The 19537-nt window shown below is 45.2% G+C and overlaps 2 protein-coding genes and 1 non-coding gene across 3 annotated transcripts; 1 reads left to right on the forward strand and 2 right to left on the reverse strand.

The window, feature by feature from the left end:
- Positions 1 to 1603: 1603 nt before the first annotated feature.
- Positions 1604 to 10271, reverse strand: LOC140878587 (uncharacterized). Its single transcript, XM_073282201.1, has 2 exons — positions 9185 to 10271; positions 1604 to 1896 (listed from the first exon to the last, which is right to left on the reverse strand). Exons 1-2 carry the CDS (start codon positions 10269 to 10271, stop codon positions 1604 to 1606), a joined length of 1380 nt encoding a protein of 459 aa, XP_073138302.1.
- Positions 10272 to 11557: 1286 nt separating this feature from the next.
- LOC140878588 (uncharacterized) lies at positions 11558 to 16338 on the forward strand. Its single transcript, XM_073282202.1, has 4 exons — positions 11558 to 11562; positions 14094 to 15492; positions 15845 to 16141; positions 16249 to 16338. The coding sequence occupies exons 1-4, from the start codon at positions 11558 to 11560 to the stop codon at positions 16336 to 16338; spliced, it is 1791 nt and encodes a 596-aa protein (XP_073138303.1).
- Positions 14596 to 14702, reverse strand: LOC140885898 (small nucleolar RNA R71). Its single transcript, XR_012151311.1, has one exon. It is a non-coding gene; the product is annotated as a small nucleolar RNA R71 (small nucleolar RNA).
- Positions 16339 to 19537: the final 3199 nt, after the last annotated feature.

Genomic DNA, 19537 nt, shown 5'->3' on the forward strand with positions numbered 1-19537 from the left:
GATGGGTGCCGGGGCCTGGAACCTCCCGGGCTTATATAATGCCAAGGGCTTATATATGCCTTGGGCTTATGATGGGTGCCGGGGCCTGGAACCTCCCGGGCTTATATATGCCTTGGGCTTATGATGGGTGCCGGGGCCTGGAACCTCCCGGGCTTATATAATGCCAAGGGCTTATATATGTCTTGGGCTTATGATAGGTGCCGGGGCCTGGAACCTCCCAGGCTTATATAATTTCAAGGGCTTATATATGCCTTGGGCTTATGATGGGTGCCGGGGCCTGGAACCTCCCGGGCTTATATAATTCCAAGGGCTTATGATGGGTGCCGGGGCCTGGAACCTCCCGGGCTTATATAATGCCAAGGGCTTATATATGCCTTGGGCTTATGATGGGTGCCGGGGCCTGGAACCTCCCAGGCTTATAAAATGCCAAGGGCTTATATATGCTTTGGGCTTATGATGGGTGTCGGGGCCTGGAACCTCCCGGGCTTATATAATGCCAAGGGCTTATGATGGGTGCCGGGGCTTGGAACCTCCCGAGCTTATATAATGGAAATCCTTCTTTCATGATAAAACTCCTTCATTAATAAAACATTGAATACAAATCATTACACAAAATACTTCTTCAAATGTAAAGCATTCCATGGTCGCTTGAGGGGGCGTCCCTGGCCATCTTGTAGGTACCAAGTATTAGCACCGACTTTTCTGATAAGCTTATATGGTCCCTCCCATCGGGCATCTAGCTTCCTTACTTCCCCTGTTGGATTAACTCTTTTCAACACAAATTCTCCTTCTTAGAATTCCCGAGGCCTGACCTTCTGATTATAGGCTCTCATCACCCGAGCTCTGTAGGCCTCCATTCTACGAGCCGCCTTCTCTCTTCGTTCTTCAATGAGATCCAATTCTTGTGCCCGAGCTCCTTCGTCTGTGTCCTCATATGCTTTAATCCGAGCTGAAGGCTGTCCGATCTCTACTGGCAAAATAGCCTCTGGCCCATATACCAAGCTAAAAGGTGATTCTTGTGTTGCAGTGTGTGGAGTGGTGCGATAGGACCATAACACACTCGGGATCTCTTCAACCCAATCTTTCCCCATTCCATGCAATCGCGCCTGTAAAGATCGAACAATAGTACGATTGGTTACCTCTGTTTGGCCATTACTTTGAGGATAGGCGACCGAGGTGAAAACCTGCTTAATGCCCATCTCGGCAACCCAGTCTGCCAATTTTTGGCCCTGAAATTGCCTGCCATTATCCGAGACCAGCTTTCTCGGTAGCCCAAATCGACATACTATGCTTTTCCATAAAAACTTCATCACCTCGGCCTCTGTTATTTTCGCCAAAGGCTCTGCCTCCACCCACTTGGAAAAATAATCAACAGCTACCAATAAGAACTTCTTCTGTGCCCGGGCTAGTGGAAAAGGTCCCACTATGTCCAGACCCCATTGATCAAAGGGGCAGGATGCCCATATCGGATTCAAGTTGCTTGCCGGGCTATGCTGTATATTTCCGAACCTCTGAAATCCTTCACAAGACCGAGAAATCTTGGATGCATCTGCCTGCATAGTGGGCCACCAGTATCCTGACAGCAACACCCTTCGGATCAGACTCATAGACCCTCCATGGTTTCCACAACATCCCTCGTGCACTTCTCGCAAGACATATTCGGTTTCTCCTTCCCCCAAACATTTGAGCAAAGGGCCCTGGTAGGAACGCCTATACAGGCTTCCTCCCAAGATAGCAAACCTGGCTGCCTATCTTCGTATGATCCGGGCTCGTCTTTGTCCTCCGGGAGGTTCCCCTGAGTTAGGTACTTGACAATCGGGGCCTTCCATGTGTTTACTTGGAGGACCGGCTCCCAGGCTTCTATGGCAGCCACCGTTTCCCTTTGCATAAGGGATTCTGTAGTAGCCCGAACCCTAATTGAGTAATTAAAGGATTAATGCTAATTAAATAAATTGGGGATTGGACGGATCGGAAGCTCCGAAGGGACGATCGGAAGCTCCGATCGGGATCGGAAGCTCCGATCGGGATCGGAGGCACCGATGATATTACGTCATCCATGACGTGTGGCTGGATCGGAAGCTCCGATCAGGACCGGAGGCTCCGATCACCCCTATCCGGAGTCAACAAGTGATATTTTGACACGTGGCAGATCAGGATCTTCGGAAGCTCCGATGGCAAGATCGGACGTTCCGATCCAGGTTCGGACGTTCCGATCGAGGATCGGAGGCTCCGATCGTTGTCTATAAATAGAAGGCCGAGATTTCATTTCTCCTTGCCAATTCCGGATTTCCTCTCTATTTCTAGTCATATTCGAGCTGTTCTAGTCTTCTTAGGCTTGGTCCGGAGGTCGGAGAGGCGTTCGATAGTCGTAGCGGAGTTGTGCCCAAGTTCTGGAGGCATCGACATCAAAGGGCTAACGACGGACGAAGGTATAGCTTTTGCTTCCTATAAATATTTAGGAGTATGCAATAGCTTAGTTAAGGCTTTTAGAGCACTGTAATGATAGTGGTATCATTTCGCTGTGTAGGCGGACTTTAGGCTTGGACTTAGAGCTGGTAGTGCCTACCTGGTATTTGAGGTACGAAAGTACTGTTCGAGATATCCTGACTGAGTATGCATGTATTATGTGACCGCATGATTTATATGCCATGATATTATGCTGCATTCATTTGCATCTTGCTGTATCTCCTTCGAGATGTCTGTAGTAGGGTTGTACCCTATCCTGTTAGTGGATGGACTTCCATCGATTTGGGTCCGGCGTATCCACAGTTATCTCGGTATGGGAGCCACCTCCTGAAGCGACGGCACAGCGTGCTACATACCAGGGCCCGGTCTGTCTCTGTTATCTGATCCTTGACCTCGAGTCTATAGGGAGTTCACTTTGCATGCATGTATACTCATACTCTCGCACTGAGCGTTTTATGCTCACGTCTCGTACTCTGTATTTTCTGGACACCCTATTCCATGGGGCAGGTTTGCGATTGGACGAGGAGGGTGGATCCAGGAGAGGCTAGTCAGTGGTTGGCCGGCTGGAGCTTCGCTTAGGTTTTATTACTGTTGTTTGGGTTTATACAGCTATTCGATTTGGTTGTATATTATTGGATAATTACAGATTCCTTTACTTGGGATTGTATAATGTTATTGGTTTCCGCAGTTTTATTCTGATATCTGTTTTATTAAGTTAATTGCATGCATAAGTTCTGTTTAGTAGGTGATCCGGGTAAGGGTCACTACATTTATGGTATCAGAGCATGCAAAAGATTTCTTGGGATTTAGTCTCATCTTGAGGTATTTTTGTAGATGTCAAATCGTGACGACCAGAGTTCTCATGGCAGTGTTGGTGGGCGTTGGGGTGATGCCGACCGGGAGCCTCGTCGAGAACGGCGTCATCGTCACCATGACGACGAGCGTTTCACTGTGCGTCGATTCTTAGCTATGGGTCCTAAGCCCTTAGTTGGAGGTGAGTCTCCGGAGGATGCGGAGAACTGGTTAGACCGCATGGAGACGACTTTTCAGACTTTCCAATGCACTGATGAGCAGAAGGTGGAGACCCTTGGCTATCTTCTGGATGGGCGTGCGCGCAGGTGGTGGAGGTTTACTTCTGCACCTTTTGTTGCGGCGAGAGGAGTGGCCACCTGGGCCGAGTTTCGCACAGCTTTCCAAAAGCGGTATTTTCCTCCTGCACTCCGACAGTCGAAGGCAGGCGAGCTACTGAGTCTGAGACAGGGAACTATGTCTATCGATGAGTATCAGCAGAGGTTCTTTGATCTGCTATCCTATTGCCCCGAGATTGCTGATAGCTCAGAGATGAAGTATAATCTGTTCCTTCAGGGCCTTAACCCTGAGATCCATGACCGTGTGGCGGTTGGTGATGACATGTCCTACGAGGGTTTGGTGAGCCGTTGTCACCAGGCGGAGGACAGCATTCGGCGGAACAGGTCTTTCTCTCAGTCGAGACCTGCTAGTTCTTTGGGTCCCCGTGCCCAAACTTTCAAGAAGTCTGGATCTTCTTCTTCCTCTGGTTCTGGAGGTGTTGTCCGTTTCGGTAAGAAGGACAAGTGTGATCACTGTGGGAAGAACCATCCATCCGACAAGTGCCGCAGAGCTTCTGGAGCTTGTTTCCGTTGTGGAGAGACTGGTCATATCCGGAGGGATTGTCCACAGTCTGGGGGAGGCGGTTCTGGTTCTGGTTCAGGATCGGGTTCTCAGGCTACCGTACAGCAGAGGTCGCAGGGACAGTCTGCTGGGAGTTCTCATTTGAGGCCACGAGCTTCTGGCCAGGTGTTTGCCCTGAGACATGATCAGGCTGTGGAGGAGAATGAGAAAGTCATCGCAGGTACATTTATGCTTTATGGTATACCTGCCTTGTACTTATTGACACTGGTGCATCTCATTCCTTCATTTCTGCACGTTTTGTTAAGAGGCATAAGTTACCATGCATTGCACTAGACGTAGTGATGTCTATTTCTACTCCGACGAGCCAATCTGCTTTGGCTAAACGTCTAGTGATGGGTTGCCCTTTAGAGTTCGAAAGGAACATTCTGTTAGCGAATCTCATGGTCCTGGTGATGGACGACTTTGATTGCATTCTGGGAATAGATGTGCTGACTACCTATCGAGCTTCAGTGGACTGCTATCAGAGATTAGTACGCTTTCATCCGGAAGGGAGTGAAAGCTGGTTTTTCTATGGTGAGGGAGCGCGACCCCCGATGCCTTTGGTATCAGCTTTGAGAGCCTGTCGAGCTCTAGAGTCTGGCGGGGAAGGCTACCTTATCTATGCAGTTGATTTGTCCGCTGAGAGTATTGGGATAGAGAGCATTCCTGTTGTGGATGAATTTCCAGATGTGTTTCCTGATGAGATTCTGGGTTTTCCTCCTGCTAGGGAAGTCGAGTTTGGCATAGAGTTGATGCCGGGTACTTTGCCTATTTCTAGAGCACCGTATCGTCTGGCTCCGTCAGAGATGCGTGAGTTGAAGAATCAGCTACAGGATCTTTTGGACAAGGGGTACATTCGTCCTAGTGTATCTCCTTGGGGAGCTCCTGTTCTCTTCGTGAAGAAGAAGGATGGGTCAATGCGGCTGTGCATTGACTATCGGCAGCTGAATCGAGTCACTGTGAAGAACAAGTATCCGTTGCCTCGTATTGATGACTTGTTTGATCAGCTGCAGGGTACTTCTATTTACTCCAAGATTGACTTGAGATCTGGGTATCATCAGTTGAGAGTCCGTGATCAGGACGTAGCCAAGACTGCATTCCGTACTCGTTATGGGCATTACGAGTTCCTAGTGATGCCATTTGGTTTGACCAATGCGCCGGATATATTCATGGATCTGATGAACCGTGTCTTCAGGGAGTATTTGGACAAGTTTGTCGTGGTCTTCATTGACGACATCTTGGTGTATTCGTGTAATACGGAAGAGCATGTTTCTCACTTGCGGTTGGTACTGCAGACTCTTCGAGATGAGCAATTGTACGCCAAGCTGAGCAAGTGTGAGTTCTGGATGGATATAGTGGTCTTTCTTGGCCATATCATATCCAGGGAGGGGATTTCTGTTGATCCAAGCAAGATTGAAGCGGTACTTAATTGGTCGCGTCCGACGACAGTTGCTGAGATCCATAGTTTTCTGGGTCTAGCAGGGTATTATCGTCGCTTCATTCTGAACTTCTCTCAGTTAGCTCGACCGTTGACGCAGCTTACCCGCAAGGGTGTGGATTTTGAGTGGTCCTCCGAGTGTGAGGAGAATTTCCGTGAGCTTCGACGGCGGTTGACTTCTGCGCTGGTGTTAGCATTACCGTCAGGATCTGGAGGGTATGTAGTTTACACGGATGCTTCTCTTCAGGGGTTAGGTTGTGTCCTGACTCAGAATGGGAATGTGATCGCATACGCTTCTAGACAGCTGAAGCTTCACGAGGACAACTACCCAGTCCATGATTTGGAGTTGGCAGCCATTGTGTTCGCTTTGAAGATCTGGCGTCATTATCTGTATGGCGAGAAATTTGAGATCTTCACCGACCATAAGAGTCTCAAGTATTTGTTCACTCAGGCAGAATTGAACATGAGACAGAGACGTTGGATGGACTTGCTTAAAGACTATGATTGCGAGATTAAGTACCATCCGGGAGCTGCTAATCTCACCGCTGATGCTTTGAGTCGCAAGGTGCGACTATCCGCACTTCAGACTTGTTCGATGTCTAGTGCGATCAGTGACTGTTGTACTTCAGGTTTTACCTTCAAGCATAAGAAAGGTATGCAGAGTATCCAGATGTTTGCGATATTATCTGAGCCAGCCTTGTATTCGCGGATCCGAGATGCTCAGATGTCTGATTCGAAGACCCAGCGTTTAGCTCGTCTAGCTAACGAGGGTAGCTCGTCTGGATTTTATTATCAGTCAGATGGCTTTCTGTGTTTGTCTGGTAGGCTTGTGATTCCACAGGATGAAGAGTTGCGAGAGGAGATTTTATCTCAGGCACATCGCACTAAGTTGAGTATTCATCCTGGGAGCAACAAGATGTACAAGGATCTGCGTACTCGTTTCTGGTGGAAGGGAATGAAACACAGTGTTTATCAGTTTGTTTCCAGATGTTTGGTGTGTCAATAGGTCAAGGCAGAGCACCGACGACCTGGAGGATTGCTTCACAGTCTGCCTATTCCTGAATGGAAATGGGAGTTTATCACTATGGACTTTGTGACCCATTTGCCGGTGTCCCCGAGGAACTGTGATGCTATCTGGGTGGTTGTGGACCGACTCACCAAATCAGCGCATTTCATTGCCTATAGCCGAGAGTACTCTGTGGATCGCATGGCACGGATGTACATTCAGGATATCGTTCGACTTCATGGAGTGCCTGTGAGCATTGTCAGCGATCGGGACCCCAGCTTTACTTCTAGGTTCTGGGGGAGTGTTCAGCGTGCGATGGGTACTACTCTCAGTTTGAGTACAGCCTATCATCCAGAGACTGATGGTCAGTTAGAGCGCACTATCCGTACGTTAGAGGATATGCTTAGAGCGTGCGTCTTGGATTTTGGTTCAGCCTGGCAGGATCATTTGCCGTTGATCGAGTTCGCTTACAACAACAGCTATCACACTAGTATTGGGATGGCACCTTTTGAGGCGTTGTATGGGCGACGTTGTCGTACTCCACTCTTCTGGGAAGAAGTGGGGGAGAGACAGGCTGAAGGACCGGAGTTTATCCAGCAGGCGATAGATATTGTTGATCAAATCAAGAAACGGATTAAGACTGCACAGGATCGTCAGGCCAGCTATGCTAATATCAAGCGTAGGCCTTTGCAGTTCGAGGTCGGGGAGAAAGTGTTTCTGAGAGTGTCACCTTTCCGCAAGATTCTCAGATTTGGCCTTAAGGGCAAGTTGTCTCCCAGATTTATCGGTCCGTTTGAGATCTTGGAGAGTATTGGCGATTTGGCTTATCGACTAGCATTGCCACCGCATCTATCTAGTATTCACGACGTGTTCCACGTATCTCTGTTGCGACGGTATGTGGCGGATGAATCTCATATTCTGCAGCGGTCTGAGGTTCAGGTAGACAAGGATTTGACTTATGTTGAGAAACCTCTTCGCATCCTTGATTTTAAGGATAAGGTTTTACGGAACAAAGTCATTCCTTTGGTTTTAGTTCAGTGGCAGCGCCGAGGCACTGAGGAAGCTACTTGGGAGCTTGAGGACAGGATGCGTAAAGACCATCCTGAGTTGTTTTGATTTCATTCTTTAAGTTGTATTCAGTTGCAAACTCTGTAAACGTTTGTTTGAATAAAGAATGTTTCTGATTTCTGTATTTGCATTCGGTACTTAAGATCTGATTTCGAGGACGAAATATCTTAAGTGGGGGAGAATGTAGTAGCCCGAACCATAATTGAGTAATTAAAGGATTAATGCTAATAAAATAAATTGGGGATTGGACGGATCGGAAGCTCCGAAGGGACGATCGGAAGCTCCGATCGGGATCGGAGGCACCGATGATATTACGTCATCCATGACGTGTGGCTGGATCGGAAGCTCCGATCAGGACCGAAGGCTCCGATCACCCCTATCCGGAGTCAACAAGTGATATTTTGACACGTGGCAGATCAGGATCTTCGGAAGCTCCGATGGCAGGATCGGACGTTCCGATCCAGGTTCGGACATTCCGATCGAGGATCGGAGGCTCCGATCGTTGTCTATAAATAGAAGGCCGAGATTTCATTTCTCCTTGCCAATTCCGGATTTCCTCTCTATTTCTAGTCATATTCGAGCTGTTCTAGTCTTCTTAGGCTTGGTCCGGTGGTCGGAGAGGCGTTCGATAGTCGTAGCGGAGTTGTGCCCAAGTTCTGGAGGCATCGACATCAAAGGGCTAACGACGGACGAAGGTATAGCTTTTGCTTCCTATAAATATTTAGGAGTATGCAATAGCTTAGTTAAGGCTTTTAGAGCACTGTAATGATAGTGGTATCATTTCGCTGTGTAGGCGGACTTTAGGCTTGGACTTAGAGCTGGTAGTGCCTACCTGGTATTTGAGGTACGAAAGTACTGTTCGAGATATCCTGACTGAGTATGCATGTATTATGTGACCGCATGATTTATATGCCATGATATTATGCTGCATTCATTTGCATCTTGCTGTATCTCCTTCGAGATGTCTGTAGTAGGGTTGTACCCTATCCTGTTAGTGGATGGACTTCCATCGATTTGGGTCCGGCGTATCCACAGTTATCTCGGTATGGGAGCCACCTCCTGAAGCGACGGCACAGCGTGCTACATACCAGGGCCCGGTCTGTCTCTGTTATCTGATCCTTGACCTCGAGTCTATAGGGAGTTCACTTTGCATGCATGTATACTCATACTCTCGCACTGAGCGTTTTATGCTCACGTCTCGTACTCTGTATTTTCTGGACACCCTATTCCATGGGGCAGGTTTGCGATTGGACGAGGAGGGTGGATCCAGGAGAGGCTAGTCAGTGGTTGGCCGGCTGGAGCTTCGCTTAGGTTTTATTACTGTTGTTTGGGTTTATACAGCTATTCGATTTGGTTGTATATTATTGGATAATTACAGATTCCTTTACTTGGGATTGTATAATGTTATTGGTTTCCGTAGTTTTATTCTGATATCTGTTTTATTAAGTTAATTGCATGCATAAGTTCTGTTTAGTAGGTGATCCGGGTAAGGGTCACTACAGATTCTCTACTATCACCTTCCCCCGCGGCCGCTCTTTTAGCCAAGGCGTCTGCTTCCATATTTTCTTCCCGGGGTATCTGCTCTATACTCCAAGTGTTGAAACTGGCCCCGAGCTCTTCAATCATCTTACAATATTTTATCAATTTCTCCTCTCGAGTACAGAAGGTTTTGTTTACTTGCTGAACAACCAACTGAGAGTCAGAATAAATTATGATATGACTTACCCCGACATCCCGGGCTCGTTGCATCCCAGCTATCACAGCCTCGTATTCAGCTTCGTTGTTGGAGGCCTGGAAGTCTAGCTTCACGGCTATCTCAATCTTCTCTTGGGCAGGTGAGATCAGGATGATCCCCACACCACTGCCTCCAATACCACTTGCTCCATCTACAAAAACCCTCCATACTTCCTCTTGGCCAAAAACGGCCACCTCTGTCAAAAAATCAGATAAAGCCTGGACTTTGATGGTCTTACGTGGCTGGTACTCAATATCATATTCTCCTAATTCCACTGACCATTTCACGAGTCTCCCCGAGGCATCTGGATGAGTCATAATGCGCCCCAGGAGGCTATTAGTAAGAACAGTTACCGGGTGAGACAAGAAATAAGGTCTCAATTTCCGGGCCGTTATTACTAATGCCAAAGCCATCTTCTCAATCTCCGTATATCTAACTTCCGCCCCCTTCAAAGCATGGCTGACGTAGTACACAGGCCTCTGATCTCCCTTTTCCTCTTTTATCAAGACAGTGCTGACCGCCTTTTCTGTAGTGGATAGATATATCCACAATCGTTCCCCTGGTTCCGGCTTAACCAAGATAGGCAAGCTAGCCAGATGCTCCTTCAACTCCTGAAAGGCCTGCTCGCATTGCTCAGTCCAGCCAAACCTCTGGGCTTTACGCAACACTTGGAAAAAATGATAGCTGCGATGAGCTGATCGAGCTATAAACCGAGCCAGGGCTGTAATCCGGCCGGTTAATCGTTGTACCTCCTTAATAGATGTTGGTGAAGGCATTTCCCGCAACAGCTTCACTTTTTCAGGGTTGACTTCTATCCCCCGTTCAGTGACCATGAACCCCAGAAACTTGCCACTTTTCACCCCAAACATACACTTGGCCGGGTTTAATTTGATCCCATATCGCCGAACTATCGCAAAGGTTTCTCCAAGTCGGGTAAGAAACTATCCCGAGTCCTGGACTTCACCAATATATCATCCACATATACCTCCACATTTCGACCCACCTGTTCCCGGAACACTCTGTCCATCATCCGCTGATACGTAGCTCCTGCATTTTTCAAACCAAATGGCATCACTACGTAGCAGAAAGTACCTCCCGAGGTGACAAAGCTGACTTTGTCTTGATCTTCCAGGGCTAAAGGAATTTGATGATAGCCCTGGTATGCATCCATGAAGCTCAGCAACTCACACCCGGATGTGGAGTCCACCAACTGGTCAATTTGGGGCAAAGGGTAGCAATCTTTGGGACAGGCTTTATTTAAATCCCGAAAATCCACACACATTCTCCACTTCCCCGTAGCCTTTGGTACTAGCACTACGTTGGACAACCAAGTAGGAAATTGTATTTCCTTGATGTGCCCGGCCCGCAGTAGCTCTTGAACCTGCTCCGCTATCACCTTATCCTTCTCGGCCCCAAAATGCCTCTTTTTTTGTAAGACAGGTCGGGAACCCGGGCTGATGTTTAGTTTGTGTTCTGCCACCCGAGATGAAACTCCCACCAAATCACCCTGAGCCCAGGCGAACACATCCTTATTCTGAATGAGGCAGCCTCTCAATGCTTCAATCAACCATGCGTCTAAATCCCGAGCTATTTTAACAGACTTCCCTGTTTGCCCGGGCTCTATCTCTACCACTTCATACTCGCTTTTAGATTCATCCACAGAACAGACTTCTCTTTCCCCCAAGGCTCCTTCCTTTCCATTCTGTTTTGCCCTCTTGTAGTCTATCTTCACTGTCTCGGCATAGCATTTTCGAGAGGAAGGCTGATCTCCTCAAACTTCTCCGACCTTATCTCCCACTGGGAATTTGATCTTTTGATGGTAAGCTGAGGCTACGGCTTTGAAAGAGTTCATAGCCGGCCTACCCAAGATGACATTATAGGAAGAAGGTGCTTCCACTAATGTGAATCTTGTCATGACCGTTCTCTTCTCATCTCCTGATCCCAAGGTGATAGGCAGCAACATTTCCCCTTGGGGTTGGACAGTGTGCCCGGCAAAACCATACAAGGCGGTTTTTACCGGGCTCAACTCATACCCCTGCAAATCTATCTGCTCGAATGCTTCTTGAAAAAGGACATTCACTGAGCTTCCCGAGTCAACGAACACCCTTCGAACATCATAATTGGCGATCCGAGCTTGTATAAGCAAGGCGTCATTATGGGGTAAGTTTACTCCCTCCAGGTCTTGGGGTCCAAATGTGATGATTGGTGAATTATCGAATACCAAATTTCGGATTGATTCCCAACAAGTGGCGCCGTCCGTGGGAAACTAAGCAAAGATGGTGGGATTAATGAAGTTTGATATTGAGAAGTTCACGGGTAAGAACGATTTCTCGCTCTGGAGAATTAAGATGCGGGCAATCCTGATACAACAAGGATTGGTGGAGGCTCTTAAGAAGAAGGAGGAGATGTCCGATGAGATAAAGAACAAGGATGAATTGCTCGAGAAAGCACACAGTGCAATTATTCTCTATCTGGGAGATAGACCTCTTCGGGAGGTGGCCAGAGAAGAATCTGCAGCGGCGGTGTGGCTTAAACTCGAAAATTTATACATGACAAAATCTCTGGCTAATCGTCTGTACATGAAACAGAGATTGTATTCCTTTGTGATCAAGGATGAGAAGAACCTTGAAGACCAGATCGAAGAATTTACCAATATATTGGATGACTTGGAGAATATTGAAGTAAAGCTTGAGGATGAAGATCGGGCTTTGATACTTCTGAATGCTCTTCCAAAAGCATATGAAAATTTCAGAGATGCTTTGCTATATGGAAGAGAACAGACAATAACCTTGAAAGAAGTTATGCCTGCTATTCAATCCAAGGAACTTCAGAGAAAATCAAACACAAACACTGAATCACATGGAGAAGGTCTTACGGCGAGGGGCAGAAGTGATAAGAAGACATCCAGTGGAAAATACAGGCCAAAGTCCAGATCGAAGAGTCAAGAAAGATACCAGAACAGAAACTTGGGTAATATGAAGTGCTATGCTTGTCAGAAGGTTGGACATCTGCGAAGAGATTGTCGGGAAAGGAAAGGGAAGCAGCAGGAAAAATCCAAAGAATATGGTACTCTGGCCGTATCTACAGATGGATATGACTCAGCAGAAGTATTGGTGGTTTCTAAAGGTGGTCAGAACTAATAGGAGTCGTTTTTGTGTGTTATTTTGCTTTGTTTTGCGTTTGTTTTGCATTCGTTTTGTTTATGTTGTGTCTGTTATTTTCCATTCTTGTTTCGTTTATTGTTTTTTTGTTTTTGTTGTCTCTCCTCTAGTTTATTTATTTATATGGCAGGGATTCACCAAGAAATGCTGATACTCGGTGAGAAGGCGATGCACAATGGAGGCCGTGAGGAGAGCATAAGAAGAAAGTCACATTTCTGGAAAAAGCAAGGCGCGCGCGGGCTGTTGTTTTCTACCGCGCGGGCGCAGTCACGGTTGAGAAAGACAGTAGCTTGATTAAAGCGAGGCGTGCGGGCGGTCATTTTCTACCACGCGGGCGCGGTCACGATTTTTGGAAACAGTAGGTGGCAGAGTTTTGAGGCGCCCGCGCGGTAATTTTCTACCGCTCGGGCGCGACGCGCAGATTTAAGTTTTTATTTATTTTTAGAGTTTATTTCGGGAAGGATTGCGTGGTACTATAAATACAATTATTTTATTAGTTTGAGGGTTACTTTTGGACGCACATCAGAGGGCTACCGGCGGCTGCACGCTTGAAGAATTCTCTTCTCCGTTGGGAGTTTTTCTTTTCTTCCTTTTCTGAATTGTTATGATTAAACCCTTTTGGAGATTGAATTTTTGTAATGAATTTCAGTAGCTAAGTTTTTATTTTGTTGGAATCGAGGGGATCCTAACCCCGAAACAATTTAGTGTGATTGAATCATTGGACGTATTGAGATTTGATTTATGTTTATAATTGAGTTTATCATTTTTTTCTTTCTATGTTGATGATTAGCTACCCTTAACATAGATTCGTAAATTGTGAATTGCTATCGAGAGATAGATTCTTAATTAGGACGAATGATAGAATCCGTGGACTTAAAATATGCATAGAGATATGGTATTTAGTACATGTTGATAGCCATAGACCACCAGGTTGAAAGTTGTAGAATTCATAGAACGCAAAGCAATCGGTCCTGATAAATAATTAAAGAGATTTAATTAATTCATTGATTTGATTAGTTTGGCATAACCTCGAGAGAGAGTGTCAATGTTACAGGAACTTCTGTCAAATTTATAAAGATAAATTGAGTTCCAATCGTCCAGTTCAATTAGGGGAAAGGTGAACCGGAAATTCCAACAAAAATCCTTTTAAATTGTTATTTATCAACATGTGATTTGTTTGTTTGGTTGCAAGAAATTTAAGTTTATTTACATTGAGTTTTAATTTTAGATGTTAGATAAATCACAATTCAACTTTTCGATACTTTGTGTAGTGAGAAATTGAAAAGACAAATTAGTTTCAGTAGTCCCTGAGGACGATACTCGTACTCAGTACACTATATTATTACTTGAATCGTGCACTTGCGATTTATTCGAGCTTAATTGATAGATATATTTAAGTTGATTTTCAGTGTTAGTATTTGCTCGATCAAGTTTTTGGCGCCGTTGCCGGGGACTAAATAGATTTTAATTTGTCTGATTTAATTTTTTTCAATTACAATTTTAATCACTCTTTCCATCTGTGCACTGCAGGATTTTCTTGCAGTACATGCAACACTCACCTGAGGGACTATTGCCTTTTGATCCAAAGATCGACAGAACCTTTCACAGAAGAAGAAGGCAACAACAAGAAATGGAAGAAGGGCACGAACACGAACAACCAGTTTACAGATCCATGATGGATCTAGCTCTGCCAAATATTGAAGGTGCTCGACCAAGCATAATCCGGCCAACTGTAGCAGCGAATCACTTTGAGATAAAGCCGGCGATTCTTCAAATGGTTCAGAACACGCTTCAATTTGGTGGAAGTGTTATCGATGAACCCTATGTGCATCTCACAAATTTTTTGGAAATTTGTGATACATTCAAGATTCAGGGAGTTTCAGACGACGCAATTCGTTTATGTTTATTCCCTTTTTCACTTCGAGACAAGGCAAAAGCATGGCTAACGAATTTACCTGCAGGTTCCATCATAACTTGGGATGACTTGGCGAAAGCTTTCCTCACCAAATACTTCCCACCATCGAAGTCAATGAAGCTGAGAGCCGATATCACAACTTTTTTCCAAGGTGAACAGGAGACGTTTTATGAAGCATGGGAACGCTATAAGGATCTGCTGAGGAGATGTCCACACCACCAATTACCAGACGGTCTAGTGGTACAAACTTTTTACTATGGACTTTCTCATTCAAATCGTACCATGTTAGATGCAGCTGCATGTGGGAATCTACTACGAAAGTCGTCAAAGGATGGCTACGAATTAATTGAGGAGATGGCAACCAGTAGCTATCATCCTCAATCTGAAAGGAGTGCAGCTCGGAAATCATCTGGACTTCATCAAGTTGATGCATTCACCTCTGTGGCTGCTCAACTTGAGGTCATGAACAAAAGGATCGAGGAACTGAGTGTAGGACATTCGGCGATGCGAGTGCAAGAAGTATGGTGTGAAAAATGCGGTGCAGAGCATTTCACGAAAGATTGTCAAACATTCTCTCAGCCAGAGGGAGTTATGGCAAGACACATGGGGAATAAGAATCGCCCTAGTAATGACCCATATTCGAACTCATACAATCCAGGGTGGAGACAGCATCCGAATTTTTCATGGGGTGGACAGAATAAGCCGTATGGAAATCAGAACTACAGCAGGCCGCCTCAAGAGGAGAAGTCAAGCTTGGAGCAGATGATGCAGAAATTTATATCATCTACTGAGACCCGCATGCAGAATCAAGATGCATCGATAAAGAATCTGGAGAATCAAATAGGGCAATTGGCCAAATCAATTTCCAGCAGAGATCAGGGTACTTTGCCAAGTGACACTGAGAAGAATCCGAAAGAACAGGTGAAAGCAATTGAATTAAGGAGTGGAAGACGGTCGAGCCTGAACAAAAAAGCGAGAAAGAGCCAGAAACAGTTACATCAGAAAAAAATTCAGGTAAGTCGTCTATCTTAACACCCCCACCCACTTCACAATCAAAAATTGTTGCACCACCACCTTTTCCTGCAGCTCTTAAGAAGGCCAAGCTAGACTCTCAGTTTGGTAAATTATTAGAAGTGTTTAAAAATTGAATATAAATATACCCTTCGCTGATGCACTGATGCAAATGCCAAGTTATGCGAAATTCTTGAAAGAGATCCTCTCTAACAAGAGGAAATTGGAGGAGCATGCAATGATAAGTCTGACGGAAAACTGCTCGGCGCTGGTTCAGAATAAAATCCCACTAAAGCAAAAGGATCCAGGGAGTTTCTCTATACCCTGTGTAATTAATGATGTTCAATTTCATAAGGCTTTGTGTGATTTGGGTGCGAGTATAAATCTAATGCCTTACTCTGTGTTTAGGAAATTGAACTTGGGAGAACCAAAGTCCACCAGAATGTCGTTACAACTGGCGGACAGGTCCATCAAATATCCACGGGGTATAATCGAGGACGTACTTGTAAAAGTGGACAAATTCATCTTCCCCGTGGACTTCGTGGTGTTAGATATGGAAGATGATTTGGACATGCCACTCATCTTGGGTAGACCTTTCCTGGCAACAGGAAAGGCACTAATAGATGTCCAGAAGGGAGAGTTGCTGTTGAGAGTGGGAGAAGAGAAAATTTCGTTTGATGTTTTTAATCTAATGAAGAATGTTTTCAACTAGATGTAGTGGATTCACTATTATTTGGTTATGTGCTGGATACTTTTCAGGAACCATTAGAAACTGCACTTATATCTGAGCATGTGGACGATTTCATTGATGAAATTGAAGAGATGACTGCATATTTGAATGACAACTAGTCATGGAGAAGAGGTGGAAAGCTTAGACTTGAAGATCTTGGCGACCGGAAGGATTTAGTCCTTCAGAAACCAAGCACTGAGGAACCACCCACTTTGGAATTGAAACCATTGCCTACCCATCTCAAATATGTATTTTTAGGTGAGAATGATAATTTACCTGTCATAATTTCGTCTTCTTTGACATGTGAGATGGAGGCCAGATTAATGGATGTGCTCAAGAATCACAAGAGTGTATTTGCTTGGAAAGTGGCAGATATCAAAGGAATAAATCCGTCCATATGCATGCACAAGATCTTAATGGAAGAGAGCATCAACCCATTAGTCCAACCACAGAGGAGACTAAACCCGAAGATGCAGGAAGTTGTAAAAGCTGAAACGATCAAACTGTTGGACGCAGGTATTATTTATCCTATTTCTGATAGTCCATGGGTAAGTCCAGTGCAATGTGTGCCAAAGAAAGGGGGGATAACTGTCGTAAAAAATGAGAATAATGAACTGATACCTACTCGGACAGTTACGGGTTGGCGTGTGTGCATAGATTATAGAAAATTAAATGACGCAACCCGTAAGGATCATTTTTCCCTCCCTTTCATTGATCAAATGCTAGAGATATTGGCTGGGTATGAGTTTTACTGCTTTTTAGACGGGTATTCAGGATACAATCAAATAGCGATTGCACCTGAAGACCAAGATAAAACAACTTTTACATGCCCATATGGTACGTTTGCTTACAGACGTATGCCTTTCGGATTATGTAACGCTCCTGCTACTTTTCAGAGATGCATGACTGCTATTTTTCATGATATGGTCGAAAATTTTTTAGAAATTTTCATGGATGATTTTTCTATTTTCGGTCAATCTTTTGATGCATGTCTGCATAACTTGAATTCTGTGTTGATGAGATGCGAGAAAACCAATTTGGTTCTTAACTGGGAGAAGTGTCATTTCATGGTGACAGAAGGTATAGTGTTGGGTCACAGAATTTCTGAACAAGGGATCGAGGTGGACAGGGCTAAGGTGCACGTCATTCAAAATTTACCTCCACCCACGACAGTAAAGGGAGTTAGAAGTTTTTTAGGACATGCTGATTTTTATCGGCGATTTATTAAAGACTTCTCAAAAATTGCTAAACCTCTGTCTTCCTTGCTCATGAAAGATTCCCCTTTTGACTTTGATTAGAATTGTTTGCAGGCCTTCGAGGTGTTGAGAGAAAGACTGGGGACTGCACCAGTACTGACATCGCCAAACTGGGATCTTCCATTTGAGGTAATGTGTGATGCCAGTGATTATGCTGTTGGTGCGGTACTCGGCCAACGAATAGACAAGGTATTCCGAACTATCTACTACGCTAGTAAGACTCTTAATGAAGCTCAGCTGAATTATGCCACCACTGAAAAGGAGTTGTTAGCTGTAGTATTTGCACTGGACAAATTTCATTCGTACCTTGTACTTTCAAAAATCACAATTTACACAGATCACTCTGCTATTAAGCACTTGTTGGCAAAGAAAGATGCAAAACCTAGACTGATTAGGTGGATCTTACTTTTGCAAGAATTTGATTTAGAGATCAAGGATAAGAAAGGTGTTGAAAACGTAGTAGCTGATCATCTGTCTAGATTAGAATGCATTTCTGATGATGCACAAAACGAACTAGAGGACATAGATGATTGGTTCCCTGATGAAACACTTTTTGCCATAGAGAGTTCACCATGGTATGCACATTTTGCTAATTTTCTGGTCACAAGAACACTCCCACACAATCTATCCTTCCATCAGAAGAAAAAATTTTTATGTCAAGCACTACTTTTGGGAGGAACCATTTCTGTTTAAAATATGTGCTGACTCAATGATTCGGAGATGTGTGGCGGAAGGAGAAATGCAAAGCATCCTCAGTCATTGTCATAATCGTGAGGTAGGTGGCCATGCTGGGCCAATCAAAACTGCAGCAAAGGTACTTGAATGTGGGTTCTATTGGCCCAACCTTTTTAAGGATGCGCGCTTGTTTGTCTTAGCTTGTGATAGATGTCAGCGGACAGGTGAAAAAAGATTGCTAGAGCTTCATCAACTGGAGGAATTCCGCGACAGTGCATATGACATGGCGGTTTCGTACAAGGAACGAACCAAGAGAATACATGACAGGCGCATTCGACAGCGGGACTTCAAGGAAGGAGATGCTGTGTTGCTGTTTAACTTCCGGTTAAGATTATTTCCCGGAAAACTGAAGTCTGGATGGTCTGGGCCCTATAAAATCATCAGGGTGTACCCATCGGGGGCTATAGAGATCAAAGATGCCCGCAACGAGTCGTTCACGGTCAATGCTCAAAGGTTAAAACACTATGTGGGAGGTGATGTGGATTCCATACCAGTCATCACCACATTGACTGACCAAGACTAGTTTGGGGAGGATGAAAAGTCAAGCTCTCGACTTTAAATTGAGAACTACATTCTACTTTCCTTTTTATTTATTTGCATTTTTGTTCATTTTAGTAAGTGTTAGAACTTTTTAAGTTAATTATTGTTATTTCTCGAGTGGAGTACTGTCTCTGAAAATTTTTCAAATACGAGGGGGTGCGCTCGCGTGGCAGTTTTCTGCCGCCCGCGCACCAAAACACACTGTCTCAGAATTTTTGGAAACGAGGGGGTGCGCTCTCGCGGCAGTTTTCTGCCGCCCGCGCACCCAAAGCCACTGTCTAAAATTTTTGAAAAAAAAGGGGTGTGCGCCCGCGCATCAATTTTCTACCGCGCGGGCGCCTCGCGAAATCTCAGAATTTTTAAAAGCCCAACTCCCTTTTTTCTTTCTTTATTTCCCCTCTTTCTTTTCTCTCTAACCCTAAGCTTCCCTCGCCGCCGTCTCTATCTGACTCTCTTACCATATCTCTTCTCTAATTTTCACAGGTTCATCGCTTGATTTCTCATCTCTATTGACATGGCGCCCAAGAAACAGAAGATTGCTACCTCTAGGGCCAACCCATCCAAAATCATAGAGGAAAAATTTATTTCGGAAGAAGCCAAGGCGAGGTATGAAGAGGCCAAGGCTGCAAAGAATCCAATTGCATAGAGGGGAATCGATCTCTCTGAAAAACGCACCGCCTCCCTTGGCATCGTGGCTCGAGGATGGGCCGAGTTTTGCCGCCAACCTCTCGCGGCGTTAGTTCCGCTGGTCCGTGAATTTTATGCCAACGCCGCCGAGCGTACCGAT

This window comes from Henckelia pumila, chromosome 2 (assembly GCF_033568475.1).
Source record: "Henckelia pumila isolate YLH828 chromosome 2, ASM3356847v2, whole genome shotgun sequence".
In the NCBI taxonomy this organism is placed as follows: Eukaryota; Viridiplantae; Streptophyta; class Magnoliopsida; order Lamiales; family Gesneriaceae; genus Henckelia; species Henckelia pumila.